The sequence below is a fragment of the Lithobates pipiens genome, unplaced genomic scaffold, assembly GCF_037356315.1.
Source record: "Lithobates pipiens isolate NorthernLeopardFrog02 unplaced genomic scaffold, aLitPip1_a1.2 Scaffold_47, whole genome shotgun sequence".
NCBI lineage: Eukaryota > Metazoa > Chordata > Amphibia > Anura > Ranidae > Lithobates > Lithobates pipiens.
In genome coordinates this window covers 1,341,919-1,357,451 of record NW_027507871.1, presented here as the reverse complement: position 1 = coordinate 1,357,451, position 15,533 = coordinate 1,341,919, and the positions used below count along the sequence as shown (strand labels likewise).

The 15,533-nt window shown below is 47.4% G+C and overlaps 1 protein-coding gene across 1 annotated transcript in view; it reads right to left on the bottom strand.

Moving 5' to 3' along the window:
• Positions 1-15,533, bottom strand: part of SCNN1A (sodium channel epithelial 1 subunit alpha) — a 166,631-nt gene that overhangs the window by 43,391 nt on the left and 107,707 nt on the right. The window contains exon 9 of the mRNA XM_077467097.1: positions 7,616-7,694. Within this exon, the coding sequence (XP_077323223.1) occupies positions 7,616-7,694 (79 nt within the window). The remainder of the gene's footprint in view (positions 1-7,615; positions 7,695-15,533) is intronic.

The following is a 15,533-nucleotide window of genomic DNA, read 5'->3' as shown; positions in this document are numbered from 1 at the left end:
AGACCCGCCCACAGAATCTGCAGTTTTTCGGGTCTCATGGCAGACAGAGGGGAGACATATGACAAGTAAGAATACATGCAGGAGGCGTGTCTATCCTTACAGATAACCACTATGGCAGTCGTTTAGAAAGGATGAGAGCGGCTTTACATCCACTTTAAGGATTTTGTTTATTTATTCTCATATGAGATCTTCAGATATGTTCTCCACACCTCCTGATGAAGCTGATCCACAGAAACATGTTGAGCACAACCCCTAATATCAATGAAATCAGCACAGAGCGCATCTAAAGATATATCAGAACGGACAAAATACTCATTAATAAAATATCAATATCATATTTCATTAAGAATTTTTATTTATTTATTCTCATATGAGATCTATAGATATGGTCTCTGCACCTCCTGATGAAGCTGATCCACAAAAAACACATTGAGAACAACCCAAACGCCATCAATGAACTCACACAATGAGTACAATACAAGAAAGAGACACCTCCCCCATCCATTACAACTAGTGAAGTGCTGATTGGTGGGACATTGTAGGAATTTATACTTTTCTATGCAAATTAGATTTAAAACATCTTTTATTTTATTTTTTTGCTGTAACTTTGTACAGTTTTTGTAACAACAAATAAGTTGTTTTTATTATTTGGTGATATTTTCAAGCACAAGATGAATATATCATTGATATGTAGATCAAAGGCGTGACATCACTGCAAGAAACCCCAATTAACTCCTTCCTCCCCTTTCCCCTATTATTTTACTACAAAATTTTAGCTTTTTTTTTAATAATTTTTTTTTAAATTAAATTATTATTATTATTTTTGCTGTGACATAAAAAGAAAATGTGAAATATAATTAAGAAAACAAAACAAAAAAAACTTTGTATCAGAAAAATAATTTTAGTATAATTTTAAACTAGGGAATTAAAGTGGAAGTCCAGCCTATTTCTTAAAGAGGAGGGCCGGTTTAAAAAATAAAAAAAAATTAAAAGTCAGCAGCTGCAAACACTGCAGCTGCTGACTTAATAAGCCGACTTACCTGTCCAGGGCGCCCGCGATGTCGGCCGCCCGGCGCCGCCATTCCTTCTAAGGGAAACAGGCAGTGGAGCCTTACGGCTTCACTGCCTGTTTCCTACTGCGCATGCGCGTGTCGCGCAGCGCTTTGTGAATGGGACGCGCTGTGTTCTGGGACACACAGTTCTCAGAACACAGCGCGACCCATTACCCAGAAGACAACGCGAGGAGGAGAGAAGAAAGAAGATCTCCGCGGAGGAGGAAGAGGCAGATTAGGATGATGTGCCTAGCAACAGGCATTTCTGGTAAATAAAAAAAAAGAATATTTTTTCATTTTTTTTTTTTAGATTTTTTTTTTCATTTTTAATATTTTTTTTTTTTCAGGGTGGCCCTCCACTTTAAGCTTGAAGCTGCTCCCAACCCCCCTTCTAGACCCGATTCCATCTACCCTGTGAAAGAAAGATACATATACAGAGCATCCGGAGTTTATTCACAGAGCTTCACTTTTTCCACATTTTGTTATGTTGCAGCCTTATTCCAAAATGGATCAAATTCATTATTTTCCTCAAAATTTTACAAACATCCCCCATAATGACAACGTGGGAGGAGCCTGTGATACTTATGTACATAGGAGGAGCCTGTGATACTTGTGTACATGGGAGGAGCCTGTGATACTTATGTGCATGGGAGGAGCCTGTGATATGTATGTATATGGGAGGAGCCTGTGATACTTATGTGCATGGGAGGAGCCTGTGATATGTATGTATATGGGAGGAGCCTGTGATACTTATGTACATGGGAGGAGCCTGTGATACTTATGTGCATGGGAGGAGCCTGTGATACTTATGTGCATGGGAGGAGCCTGTGATATGTATGTATATGGGAGGAGCCTATGATACTTATGTGCATGGGAGGAGCCTGTGATATGTATGTATATGGGAGGAGCCTGTGATACTTATGTACATGGGAGGAGCCTGTGATACTTATGTACATGGGAGGAGCCTGTGATACTTATATACATGGGAGGAGCCTGTGATACTTATGTACATGGGAGGAGTCTGTGATACCTATGTACATGGGAGGAGCTGGTGCATGGGAGGAGCCTGTGATACTTATATACATGGGAGGAGCCTGTGATATTTATGTACATGGGAGGAGCCTGTGATACTTATATACATGGGAGGAGCCTGTGATATTTATGTACATGGGAGGAGCCTGTGATATTTATGTACATGGGAGGAGTCTGTGATATTTATGTACATGGGGAGGAGCCTGTGATACTTATATACATGGGAGGAGCCTGTGATATTTATGTACATGGGAGGAGCCTGTGATACTTATATACATGGGAGGAGCCTGTGATATTTATGTACATGGGAGGAGCCTGTGATATTTATGTACATGGGAGGAGCCTGTGATATTTATGTACATGGGAGGAGTCTGTGATACTTGTATACATGGGAGGAGTCTGTGATATTTATGTACATGGGATTTTTTTATTTTTTTTATAAATTTGCAAAGATTTCAAACAATCTTCTCTCACGTTGTCATTATGGGGGATGTTTGTAGAATTTTGAGGAAAATAATGAATTGAATTCATTTTGGAATAAGGCTGTAACATAACAAAATGTGGAAAAAGTGAAGCGCTGTGAATACTTTCCGGATGCTCTGTACTTATTCTGAGAGCGCTCTGTTCCGGTCACAGAGCGGGGAAGATCAGTGCCGGGGCGGCAAGGTCATCCATAGACTTACTATGGGGCATGCGTTGTTGGCTGTCCCTCCTCTACACTGATCATGTGACCCTCAGAATAGGTAAGTGTCCAGATCTTCCTATCACAGGGTAGAGAGAATCGGATTGGAAGGGGGGCGGGAGCAGATAGAAGGTTAGTTAGGAATAGGTTGGACTTCCACTTTAAAGTGATACTAAAGTCTTGTTTTTATACTTCCCGACTCTGTGCAGTTGGTTTTGCACAGAGTGGCCCCGATCCTCCTCTTCTTGGGTCCCTCACTACCACTCCTGGCCCCTCCCCCCGGCAAGTGCCCCCACAGAAAGCAGCCATTTAAACACAGAGCCGAGTCTCGGCCCCACCCCCCATTTTTTTGCAAGATAATATTGCCAAAAAATGTGTTACAAACATAAAACAGGTATTTATTACTTTGTTATATTAAAGTGTCACTAAACCCCCATCATAAAACGATTAATAAATGGCGTATTCCATGCTGGTCATCCTCACTCATCACTATGACCTTCCGCTTCTGTATTCTGCAATAATCCTGGTTGATCCCGCTGCTCTCTACCTCCCCCTCCTGTCCATGTCCCCAGTGCAGTTTTTGCAGTGGTGGCCGCTCTGCACATGCTCAGTTCTCAGCGAGTTTCTATGTTGAGCATTTCCTCCCTATCACACCTGAGCAGCCCATGTCACTATAGAGTCACACATGTGGGGGCAAATACACAATGACAGGCCACTCCCCCCTCCTCCTCCATGCCCAGCTAAACACAATGCATTGCATATAGATTAATGGAGGCTTCACCTCCCTCTTATTCTAAGAGACAGGCTGGAGGGGGCGGGACACAGCCTGTGACTGGCAGAAATCCGCCAGCACCATGTTATCGCCAAAAAATAGTAAAGATTTGTATGACAATTTAAAACAGTTTATTGATATTATTTATTTTTACTCTGTACTCCAAATGCCGTTTTATTTTTTATTTTGAACATGTGACCGGCAGCAGAGGGCTAGAAGCTCCTCCTACTTATGTTTCCCTGCAGACAGGCTGGGAGAGAGCCGGGTCATGTGACAGCTGGATATCCAATAGGATTTTTTTTAAATGAAAATAATTAAATTACGGAGCCGTCACCCCCATACAGCGATAGAAGGGAGGGTGCACGTTATACAGCGTGTGTATCACTTTAAGAAGTGACATTATTCTGATGTATGAGGAGGTTTACACCAGAGCTGAAGTGGTTAATTTTGACTTGATTGAGGGACATTGTACAGTCCTGGGCAGACCATAAATGTCACACAAATTAGGAAGAAGTGAATATAAACTTGCAATAACTTCCCGAAATGTGTTGAAGTCATGTGAGGTTGGAAAGTTGCGCAGCTTTTTTTGCAGAACAGCAGATGCGTCTTTATGTTGGGAAATCAATGGCTCATTTCTTTCTGTACTACAATGTGTCACCGACCTGATATAAAAACAGGAAGTAATGCGCCACCGCCGCCCAATTTCATATGTTTGGTCCGGTATTTTATGTAAAGACCAACAGAAAAGTCAGTGCTGCTACCCATACACCACATAGACCGCGGAGCTCGCGAGTGATCGATCCTCAGTCGCTGGCTGAGTAATGTGCAAAAAATCATCCGCACTCCGGTTGTTGCTTTTAAAATGATTTCATTTTATTGAATAGCCGCAGCGAACAAACGCAGATTAAGTCAGATGTCATAGTTATGACTAAGGCCTTATAGGCTGAAACGCGTCAACTGACTTAATATGCCTTTTTTCACTGTGGCTATTCAATAAAATGTATTTTATTAAGTCAGTTGACGCGTTTCAGCCTATAAGGCCTTAGTCATAATTATGAGACCTGAGTTAATCTGCGTTTGTTCACTGTGGCTATTCAATAAAATGAATGAATGAATTTTAAGAGCAACAATCGGAGTGTGGATCATTTTTTTCACTAATGTAAAGACGCCATTGAAAATAACGAATTAAAATAAATTAAAAATAAATGAATATAGATCACATATGAGAAAAAAAAAAAAGTTTAAAAAAGTTGTTTGATCCTTTCCCTCTAAAACCTGCCTACTTATTATTATATACCTTGCACTATTTCTAACTCAAGGTTATGACGTCTGCCTAGAATGATTTCCTCATATGCTCAACCTGAATCACCCAAGTTTCTAACATGATGAAGGTAAAAGGTAAACTTACCAGTGCCCAAGAACCTGAACTCATGAACCTGAACCCATGACCCTGAACCCATGACCCTGAACCATGACCCTGAACCCATGACCCTGAACCCATGACCCTGAACCCATGACCCTGAACCCATGACCCTGAACCCATGACCCTGAACCATGACCCTGAACCCATGAACCCATGACCCTGAACCCATGACCCTGAACCCATGACCCTGAACCCATGACCCTGAACCCATGAACCTTAACCCATGACCCTGAACCCATGACCCTGAACCTGAACCCATGACCCTGAACCCATGAACCCATGACCCTGAACCCATGAAAATCTTGACTTTGCACCAAGTTGGGGCATGACGGAGGAGCATTGTATGGAGCTCAGGTCCTCCACTATGACGGAGGAGACTTCCCGCGCTCTGCATTGTACGGAGCTCAGGTCCTCCACTATGATGGAGGAGACTTCCCGCACTCTGCATTGTACGGAGCTCAGGTCCTCCACTATGATGGAGGAGACTTCCCGCGCTCTGCATTGTACGGAGCTCAGGTCCTCCACTATGATGGAGGAGACTTCCCGCGCTCTGCATTGTACGGAGCTCAGGTCCTCCACTATGATGGAGGAGACTTCCCGCGCTCTGCATTGTACGGAGCTCAGGTCCTCCACTATGATGGAGGAGACTTCCCGCACTCTGCATTGTACGGAGCTCAGGTCCTCCACTATGACGAAGGAGACTTCCCGTGCTCTGCATTGTACGGTGCTCAGGTCTTCCTCCATGACGGAGTAGACTTCCCGCGCTCTGCATTGTACGGAGCTCAGGTCCTCCATGATGGACGAGACTTCTCACGCTCTGCATTGTACGGAGCTGAAGTCCTCCTCCATGACGAAGTAGACTTCCGGCGCTCTGCATTGTACGGAGCTCAGGTCTTCCTCCATGACAGAGAAGACTTCCCGCGCTCTGCATTGTACGGAGTTCAGGTCCTCCATGACGGAGTAGACTTCCCGCTCTCTGCATTGTACGGAGCTCAGGTCATCCTCCATGACGGAGGAGACTTCCCGCGCTCTGCATTGTACGGAGCTCAGGTCATCCTCCATGACGGAGGAGACTTCCCGCGCTCTGCATTGTACGGAGCTCAGGTCATCCTCCATGACGGAGGAGACTTCCCGCGCTCTGCATTGTACGGAGCTCAGGTTATCCTCCATGATGGGGGAGACTTCCCGCGCTCTGCATTGTAAGGAGCTCAGGTCCTTCTCAATGACGGAGTAGACGTCCCGTGCTCTGCATTGTACGGAGCTCAGGTCCTCCACTATGACGGAGGAGACTTCCCGCGCTCTGCATTGTACGGAGCTCAGGTCCTCCACTATGACGGAGGAGACTTCCCGCGCTCTGCATTGTACGGAGCTCAGGTCATCCTCCATGACGGAGTAGACTTCCGGCGCTCTGCATTGTAAGGAGCTCAGGTCATCCTCCATGACGGAGGAGACTTTCCGCGCTCTGCATTGTACGGAGCTCAGGTCATCCTCCATGACGGAGTAGACTTCCCGCGCTCTGCATTGTAAGGAGCTCAGGTCCTTCTCCATGACGTAGTAGACTTCCCGTGCTCTGTATTGTACGGAGCTCAGGTCATCCTCCATGATGGAGTAGACTTCCGGCGCTCTGCATTGTAAGGAGCTCAGGTCATCCTCCATGACGGAGTAGACTTCCTGCGCTCTGCATTGTAAGGAGCTCAGGTCCTTCTCCATGACGTAGTAGACTTCCCGTGCTCTGTATTGTACGGAGCTCAGGTCATCCTCCATGACGGAGGAGACTTTCCGCGCTCTGCATTGTACGGAGCTCAGGTCATCCTCCATGATGGAGTAGACTTCCTGTGCTCTGCATTGTATGGAGCTCAGGTCTGCCTCCATGACGGAGTAGACTTCCCGCGCTCTGCATTGTACGGAGCTCAGGTCATCCTCCATGATGGAGTAGACTTCCTGTGCTCTGCATTGTATGGAGCTCAGGTCTTCCTCCATGACGGAGTAGACTTCCCGCGCTCTGCATTGTACGGAGCTCAGGTCATCCTCCATGACCGAGGAGACTTTCCGCGCTCTGCATTGTACGGAGCTCAGGTCCTCCTCCATGACGGAGGAGACTTCCTGTGCTCTGCATTGTACGGAGCTCAGGTCATCTTCCATGACGGAGGAGACTTCCCGTTCTCTGCATTGTACGGAGCTCAGGTCATCCTCCATGACCGAGGAGACTTCCCGTGCTCTGCATTTTCTCCCCCAGTGTGGGGGGCGGGGGGCGGCTGACAAAGTCCTACCAGAAAAGTTAACCCTTGGAGTATCACTCTTTATAGGAATTCTGAACGTCATTGAACAGATCAGTGGCCTTCTGAGGTTGGAATATTAATTATAAGTGGTGATGACTTTTACGCTGCAGTTCTTCAACTCGATGTAAATGGTTCTTACCTTCAAAGGCACCAATCCCCGAATCTTGGAAAACATTTTCATAAAGAATATGAAGGTACCGGGGCACTACTGGGGCACTGCCGGGGCACTACCGGGGTACTACCGGGGCACTACTGGGACACTACCAGAGCACTACCGGGGTACTACCAGGGTACTGCTGGGGCACTACCGGGGTACTACCGCGGTACTGCTGGGGCACTACTGGGGCACTACTGGGACACTGCCGGGGTACTTACAGGCAAGGCTTGCGGCATTTGGTAAAACAACCCAAAACATCCGTGTTGAATTCATTTCTAAGTCGATAGTAACAATGACCTGAAAAAAACAATATTTGAGATGTAATTTCCATTTATAGGAGGTTCATTTTTTTTTCAGATAAACATAAAAAGATCCATCACATTGGTAATAATAATAATGTTAAAATTTTCAAGTTTTAAAAACATTATTTGTATGAATTAGATTTCATTTCATGGCAGAAATATCTTCTCTTCATCCTGCTTTGTGGTCATTTAATTCTCATTAACAACAATGCATCCGTTACTCTATCATGCCGTAAATACCATCAGGGAGGCGTGTGATTGGCCCCAAATTTATTCCGCAGCAGGACAACCACCCCCAACATCCAGCCAATGTCATTAAGACAGAAGTCAGAAGAACAAGGAGTCCTGGAAGTGATGGTTTGGCCCCCACAGAACCCTGATCTCACCATCATGCAGTCTGTTTGGGATGAAGGATTGGAAATCCACAGAAGAACTGTGCCTACATCTCCAAGATCTACATAGAACAACCTACCTGCCACGTTCCTTCACCAACTGTGCGCAAGTCTACCTAGAGGCGGGGGAGGAGGGGCACCCCAAATATTGATTGGATTTCTCTTCATTTACTTTCCATGTTGGTGATTGATAATAATAAAGTATTAACACTTCGAATTCTGAAAGGTTTCCGCAGTTTAGAAACGGAACTGGAGTCAGACCGGAAACACCTCCTTTCCTTCCATTCTAAATTATACCTCCAGGAGAAGGTGGAAGAGGCATTGCTATGGTTCAGTGCCGGTCAAGCAGGCAGGAAAGGCGTTGCTGGATGGACGAGTTTAATACCGGCTCTAATATAGATGTGCTTTGCTCTGAGTCCATCCAAGGTTTATCCTGTGTTGAGCCCTGATGAAGGGGGGAGGGGTGCCTGAAGCATGTTGGCTGTTTTTATATGACTTGTTTAGTAACAAAATCTTGGACTCTTTCACCCGGTTTTGGTCTGGTGCCCCATTCTGTATTTCTATAGTTTCAGCTCCTGTTGGGTGCCAATCAAGGGAAGCCTTGCTGTGTGGGACCCGCCCCCTCGCCTGAGCTACTGAGCTTGTTCCCAGCTCCTCTTTGAGTATGTTGTTCTGAAGACCATAGTTAAGACATTCCCATGAAAGTAGAAGGGGATCCCAGCAATCACCCGGTATAACTGGACTCCAACATCCCAGAGCACCCTTGTGTTCATATGGTGCATTTGCCCCAAAAGGAACCCAATGCAGCATTAGGGGCGTTATATGTTCCCCCGATAATCGGAAATACTGGGTATTTCGGAAGTGTTGGTTTTTGGCTTTGGTGGCAGATTGGAGCAGCAGGGCAGTGTATGCAAGGTGTACAACCTGGAAGAAAAGAAGGCTGGACGGCCGCACTCCTATGCAATTTCTTTATTCAGGTGCCGGATACAAAGGTGAACTCCAGGTACAGCGGCCATCCAGCCTTCTTTTCTTCTAAATATCTATGTGCATACAGAGCTCACACCCTCCACCTAGGATAGAGGCTTTTTGGAGCAGCAGGGTAAGAGAAACTGCCTTAGAGGGATGGTGGGTACAACCTACCTATGATGTCACTAGGACCATGGTTATGACATCATGAAGAATTTTCCCATAAAGTAGAAGGGGTTCCCAGCAATCACCCGGTATAACTGGACTCCAACATCCCAGAGCACCCTTGTGTTTATGGTGTGTTTGCTTTATCAGGAACCCAGTATTAGGGGCATATGTTCCCCGATAATTGGAAGTACTGGGGATTTCTGGCAGCTTTGGTGGCAGATTGGAGCAGCAGGACAGTGTATGCAAGGTGTACAACCTGGAAGAAAAGAAGGCTGGACGGCCGCACTCCTATGCAATTTCTTTATTCAGGTGCCGGATACAAAAGGTGAACTACAGGTACAGCGGCCATCCAGCCTTCTTTTCTTCTAAATATCTATGTGCATACAGAGCTCCCACCCTCCACCTAGGATAGAGGCTTTTTGGAGCAGCAGGGTAAGAGAAACTGCCTTAGAGCGATGTACATACGTGTGTACAACCTACCTATGATGTCACCAGGACCTCATGAAGAATGTCACCATGACAGTACAAGAGGATCCCAGCAACCACTCAGCCCACATCTAGTATAACTAGGCTTCTAAGTCCCAAAGTACCCCTGTGTAGCTGCATAGTCTGGGCAAATGGTGCGTCTGCCCCTGCCCCTGGCACCCAACGCTGCATTATGGTCACGTGTTCCACCATAACTGGAAGATCTGGGTATTTCTGGGAGCTTTGATGCCAGATTGGGGCAGTGAAGGTAAAGTGGGTACAGCCCACTTATGGTGACACTAATGGGTCAATGTGCCTATCATGGATTGCTTTAACCCCCTTCCTACTGGCTGCTTTTTTTTTACAAACATTCTACTGATTTTGTGTCCGCTTTGTTGGAGTGAAATGCGTCAGTGAGGAAGTGGCTGGTACAGCCAGAGTTCCATCTTAAAAAACATTGATGATGAAGAATTTCTGACCATCCAGCAGTTTATTACAACAGGCGCTCTTTTGCCCGCACTGGGTGGTAGTTTTGGGTGGTAGAGTGTTAGCTCTTTTGCCCGCACTGGGTGGTAGTTTTGGGTGGTAGAGTGTTAGCTCTTCTGCCCGCACTGGATGGTAGTTTTGGGTGGTAGAGTGTTAGCTCTTCTGCCCGCACTGGGTGGTAGTTTTGGGTGGTAGAGTGTTAGCTCTTCTGCCCGCACTGGGTTGTAGTTTTGGGTGGTAGAGTGTTAGCTCTTCTGCCCGCACTGGGTGGTAGTTTTGGGTGGTAGAGTGTTAGCTCTTCTGCCCGCACTGGGTGGTAGTTTTGGGTGGTAGAGTGTTAGCTCTTCTGCCCGCACTGGGTGGTAGTTTTGGGTGGTAGAGTGTTAGCTCTTCTGCCCGCACTGGGTGGTAGTTTTGGGTGGTAAAGTGTTAGCTCTTCTGCCCGCACTGGGTGGTAGTTTTGGGTGGTAGAGTGTTAGCTCTTCTGCCCGCACTGGGTTGTAGTTTTGGGTGGTAGAGTGTTAGCTCTTCTGCCCGCACTGGGTGGTAGTTTTGGGTGGTAGAGTGTTAGCTCTTCTGCCCGCACTGGGTGGTAGTTTTGGGTGGTAGATTGTTAGCTCTTCTGCCCGCACTGGGTGGTAGTTTTGGGTGGTAGAGTGTTAGCTCCTCTGCCCGCACTGGGTGGTAGTTTTGGGTGGTAGAGTGTTAGCTCTTCTGCCCGCACTGGGTGGTAGTTTTGGGTGGTAGAGTGTTAGCTCTTCTGCCCGCACTGGGTGGTAGTTTTGGGTGGTAGAGTGTTAGCTCCTCTGCCCGCACTGGGTGGTAGTTTTGGGTGGTAGAGTGTTAGCTCCTCTGCCCGCACTGGGTGGTAGTTTTGGGTGGTAGAGTGTTAGCTCTTCTGCCCTGCACTGGGTTGTAGTTTTGGGTGGTAGAGTGTTAGCTCTTCTGCCCACACTGGGTGGTAGTTTTGGGTGGTAGAGTGTTAGCTCTTCTGCCCACACTGGGAGTCTGAAGTGTTGGGTGGTAGATTGTTCTGGTATATGTGGAGTTTATATTTTTATGTGGGGAAAATAACTAATTTGATTGGAAGAAGACTTTGGTCCAGTCAAATGACTTCTTATGCCACATACACACGATTGGACGTTAGGGCAGACTTGGTCCGTCGGACAATTCGATCGTGTGTGTGGGGCTCCAGCGGACTTTTTTTCTCCAAAAATCAGACGGACCTAGAAATAAAACATGTTTCAAATCTGTCTGATGGACTAAAAATCGGGAAAACCGTTCGTCTGTGTGCGGGTCTGACGGACCAAATACGACACAAGGGCAGCTATTGGCTACTGGATATTGAACCTCCTCTTCAAGTCCCGTTTACGTCATCACGTTCAGAACAAACGGACTTTCCAACAGACTTAGTCCAGTCATGTGCGGTCAAGTCCGTTTCATTCAGAAAGTCCGTCGGACCTCCGCCGAAAGCCATTGAGATGACCGCCGGACGTAGTCCGTTGAAAAGTGCGGTCGAGTGTACGCGGCATTATATACGAGCCATCGTACTTCAAGGAATTGCCGAACTGGCAGCTTCCCTCCAGAGGGCTTAAAGTCAACGTGTTCCTATGTGGGGAAAAGCAACAGGTCCACTTTATTGCAGACCCTCCCCCACCCCAGCTGCTTATACTTCCGAGAGCAAAGAGTCACCGGGGTCCCAGCTTACACCAGGCCATGAACTCCCAGTGTCACAGAGTCAATTAAATACCCCTATGTGGTCGGCAGTACCGAGTTTTTCCATGGGCTCCTGACGCTAAACTAAACAATGGGGAGTGAAGCCTGACGAAGTCATTAAAACACGGTCAATGAGGTCCATTTTATTTCTGTTGTATGTTTTTAGACTGATCTGATGTTTTATGTGTTTTTTTTTTTAATATTTTTTAATATCTGACAAAAGGTTCCTGAAGCAGTTCAGTCCTAGTAAGGGAGGATTCATCGCCATGTCTGCCTGTGTACATTTCAGCTTGAGCTACTGAACTCTCTAAGACCAGAGGCTTTGTACAACAAAGCAGCAAAGGAGACGGAGGAAACCCCTGAGAAAGGACCAAAGAGCTCCACCTGCTGCCTGGAAATAAGAATAAAATAATAACATTCATAAAATATAAATAAAATTCATATCTATATATAAAAATGTACAAATTGACTAGAGTTGTATCTAAAGGGTTTGCTGGAGGGATAGGAAGAGATGAACTAAATAATGATGACGGGGGTGAGCGCTGCGACTTTGTTTCCATTCCTCCATGCCTGAAATAAGTAGCTGTGGTTTATTTATATTATTTGGTGTGGGTTTCAGGCAGTCTGTGCCTCCTGTGTTTGGTTAAAAAAAAAAAAAATACTGTATTGCATTTCTACCCACTTATATTTATTGGCAGAAATTGTGTAGGTAGAAATCTCGAGAATTTCCTTCCCCTGAAGCAAAAAAAACACTTCGACAACCTGACAACCTGACAACCAGAGCGGCTCATGTGACTCACCGCACCTTTCATAGTAGATGACTGAGCTAATATACAGTATATATATATATACACACATATCTATATATATATATATATATACAGAGGGGAAATAACGATCGTCTCCCCTGCGGATTGTGTAAGTTTTGCCCCCTTACATAGAAATGAAGGGTCTATCATTGTTATCAGAGGTGTATTTTATATGATGGAGACAGAAAATCAACCAAAAATCCAGAAAAAACACACAATACAAATGTTATAAATGGAGTAAAATAAGTATTTGATCCGCAACCAACAATAACCCTCCCCCCACAGACTGGCTCCAGTAGGTGCTCATGTGGTACACAGATCAGTCCTGTCAATGTAAGAAGGTTCTCCTAACGACAACATGTTATGTGTATAGAAGACGCCTGTCCACAGAATCCCTTCCCTCCAATCCTCACCATCATGGGGAAGAGCAAAGATCTGTCAGAGGAGGTCGGGGAGAAGATTGGAGACCTGCACAAGGCTGGAATGGGCTACAAGACCATCAGCAAGAAGCTTGGTGAGAGGAGACGAGTGCTGGAGAGATTATTCACAAATGGAAGAAATACAAATTAACCATCAATTGTCCTCAGTCTGGAGCTCCATGGAAGATTTCTCCTCATGGGGTGAGGATGGTCATGAGAAAAGTGAGGGATCCGCCCAGAACTACATGGGAGGAGCTTGTGAAGGATCTCAAGGCAGTTGGGACCCCAGTCACCAAACACACCATTGGTGACACAATACACCGCCATGGATTGAAATCCTGCAGCGCCAGCAATGTCCTCCTCCTCAGGAAGACACATGTACAGGTCCTCCTCCTCAGGAAGACACATATACAGGTCCCCCTCCTCAGGAAGACACATGTACAGGTCCCCCTCCTCAGGAAGACACATGTACAGGTCCCCCTCCTCAGGAAGACACATGTACAGGTCCCCCTCCTCAGGAAGACACATGTACGGGTCCCCCTCCTCAGGAAGACACATGTACGGGTCCTCCTCCTCAGGAAGACACATGGACAGGTCCTCCTCCTCAGGAAGACACATGTACAGGTCCTCCTCCTCAGGAAGACACATATACAGGTCCCCCTCCTCAGGAAGACACATGTACAGGTCCCCCTCCTCAGGAAGACACATGTACAGGTCCCCCTCCTCAGGAAGACACATGTACAGGTCCCCCTCCTCAGGAAGACACATGTACGGGTCCCCCTCCTCAGGAAGACACATGTACGGGTCCTCCTCCTCAGGAAGACACATGGACAGGTCCTCCTCCTCAGGAAGACACATGTACAGGTCCTCCTCCTCAGGAAGACACATGTACAGGTCCTCCTCCTCAGGAAGACACATGTACAGGTCCTCCTCCTCAGGAAGACACATGTACAGGTCCCCCTCCTCAGGAAGACACATGTACAGGTCCCCCTCCTCAGGAAGACACATGTACAGGTCCCCCTCCTCAGGAAGACACATGTACGGGTCCCCCTCCTCAGGAAGACACATGTACGGGTCCTCCTCCTCAGGAAGACACATGGACAGGTCCTCCTCCTCAGGAAGACACATGTACAGGTCCTCCTCCTCAGGAAGACACATGTACAGGTCCCCCTCCTCAGGAAGACACATGTACAGGTCCCCCTCCTCAGGAAGACACATGTACAGGTCCCCCTCCTCAGGAAGACACATGTACAGGTCCCCCTCCTCAGGAAGACACATGTACAGGTCCTCCTCCTCAGGAAGACACATGTACAGGTCCCCCTCCTCAGGAAGACACATGTACAGGTCCCCCTCCTCAGGAAGACACATGTACAGGTCCCCCTCCTCAGGAAGACACGTGTACAGGTCCTCCTCCTCAGGAAGACACGTGTACAGGTCCCCCTCCTCAGGAAGACACATGTACAGGTCCCCCTCCTCAGGAAGACACATGTACAGGTCCCCCTCCTCAGGAAGACACATGTACAGGTCCCCCTCCTCAGGAAGACACATGTACAGGTCCTCCTCCTCAGGAAGACACGTGTACAGGTCCCCCTCCTCAGGAAGACACATGTACAGGTCCCCCTCCTCAGGAAGACACATGTACAGGTCCCCCTCCTCAGGAAGACACATGTAAAGGTCCTCCTCCTCAGGAAGACACATGTACAGGTCCCCCACCTCGGGAAGACACACGGACAGGTCCCCCTCCTCAGGAAGACACATGTACAGGTCCCCCTCCTCAGGAAGACGCATGTACAGGTCCCCCTCCTCAGGAAGACACATGTACAGGTCCCCCTCCTCGGGAAGACGCATGTACAGGTCCCCCTCCTCAGGAAGACACATGTACAGGTCCTCCTCCTCAGGAAGACGCATGTACAGGTCCCCCTCCTCAGGAAGACACATGTACAGGTCCCCCTCCTCAGGAAGACACATGTACAGGTCCTCCTCCTCAGAAAGACACATGTACAGGTCCTCCTCCTCAGGAAGACACATGTACAGGTCCCCCTCCTCAGGAAGACACATGTACAGGTCCCCCTCCTCAGGAAGACACATGCACAGGTCCCCCTCCTCAGGAAGACACATGTACAGGTCCTCCTCCTCGGGAAGACACATGGACAGGTCCCCCTCCTCATGAAGACACATGTACAGGTCCCCCTCCTCAGGAAGACACATGTACAGGTCCCCCTCCTCAGGAAGACACATGTACAGGTCCTCCTCCTCGGGAAGACACATGTACAGGTCCCCCTCCTCGGGAAGACACATGTACAGGTCCCCCTCCTCGGGAAGACACATGTACAGGTCCTCCTCCTCGGGAAGACACATGTACAGGTGCCCCTCCTCGGGAAGACACTTGTACAGGTCCCCCTCCTCGGCAAGA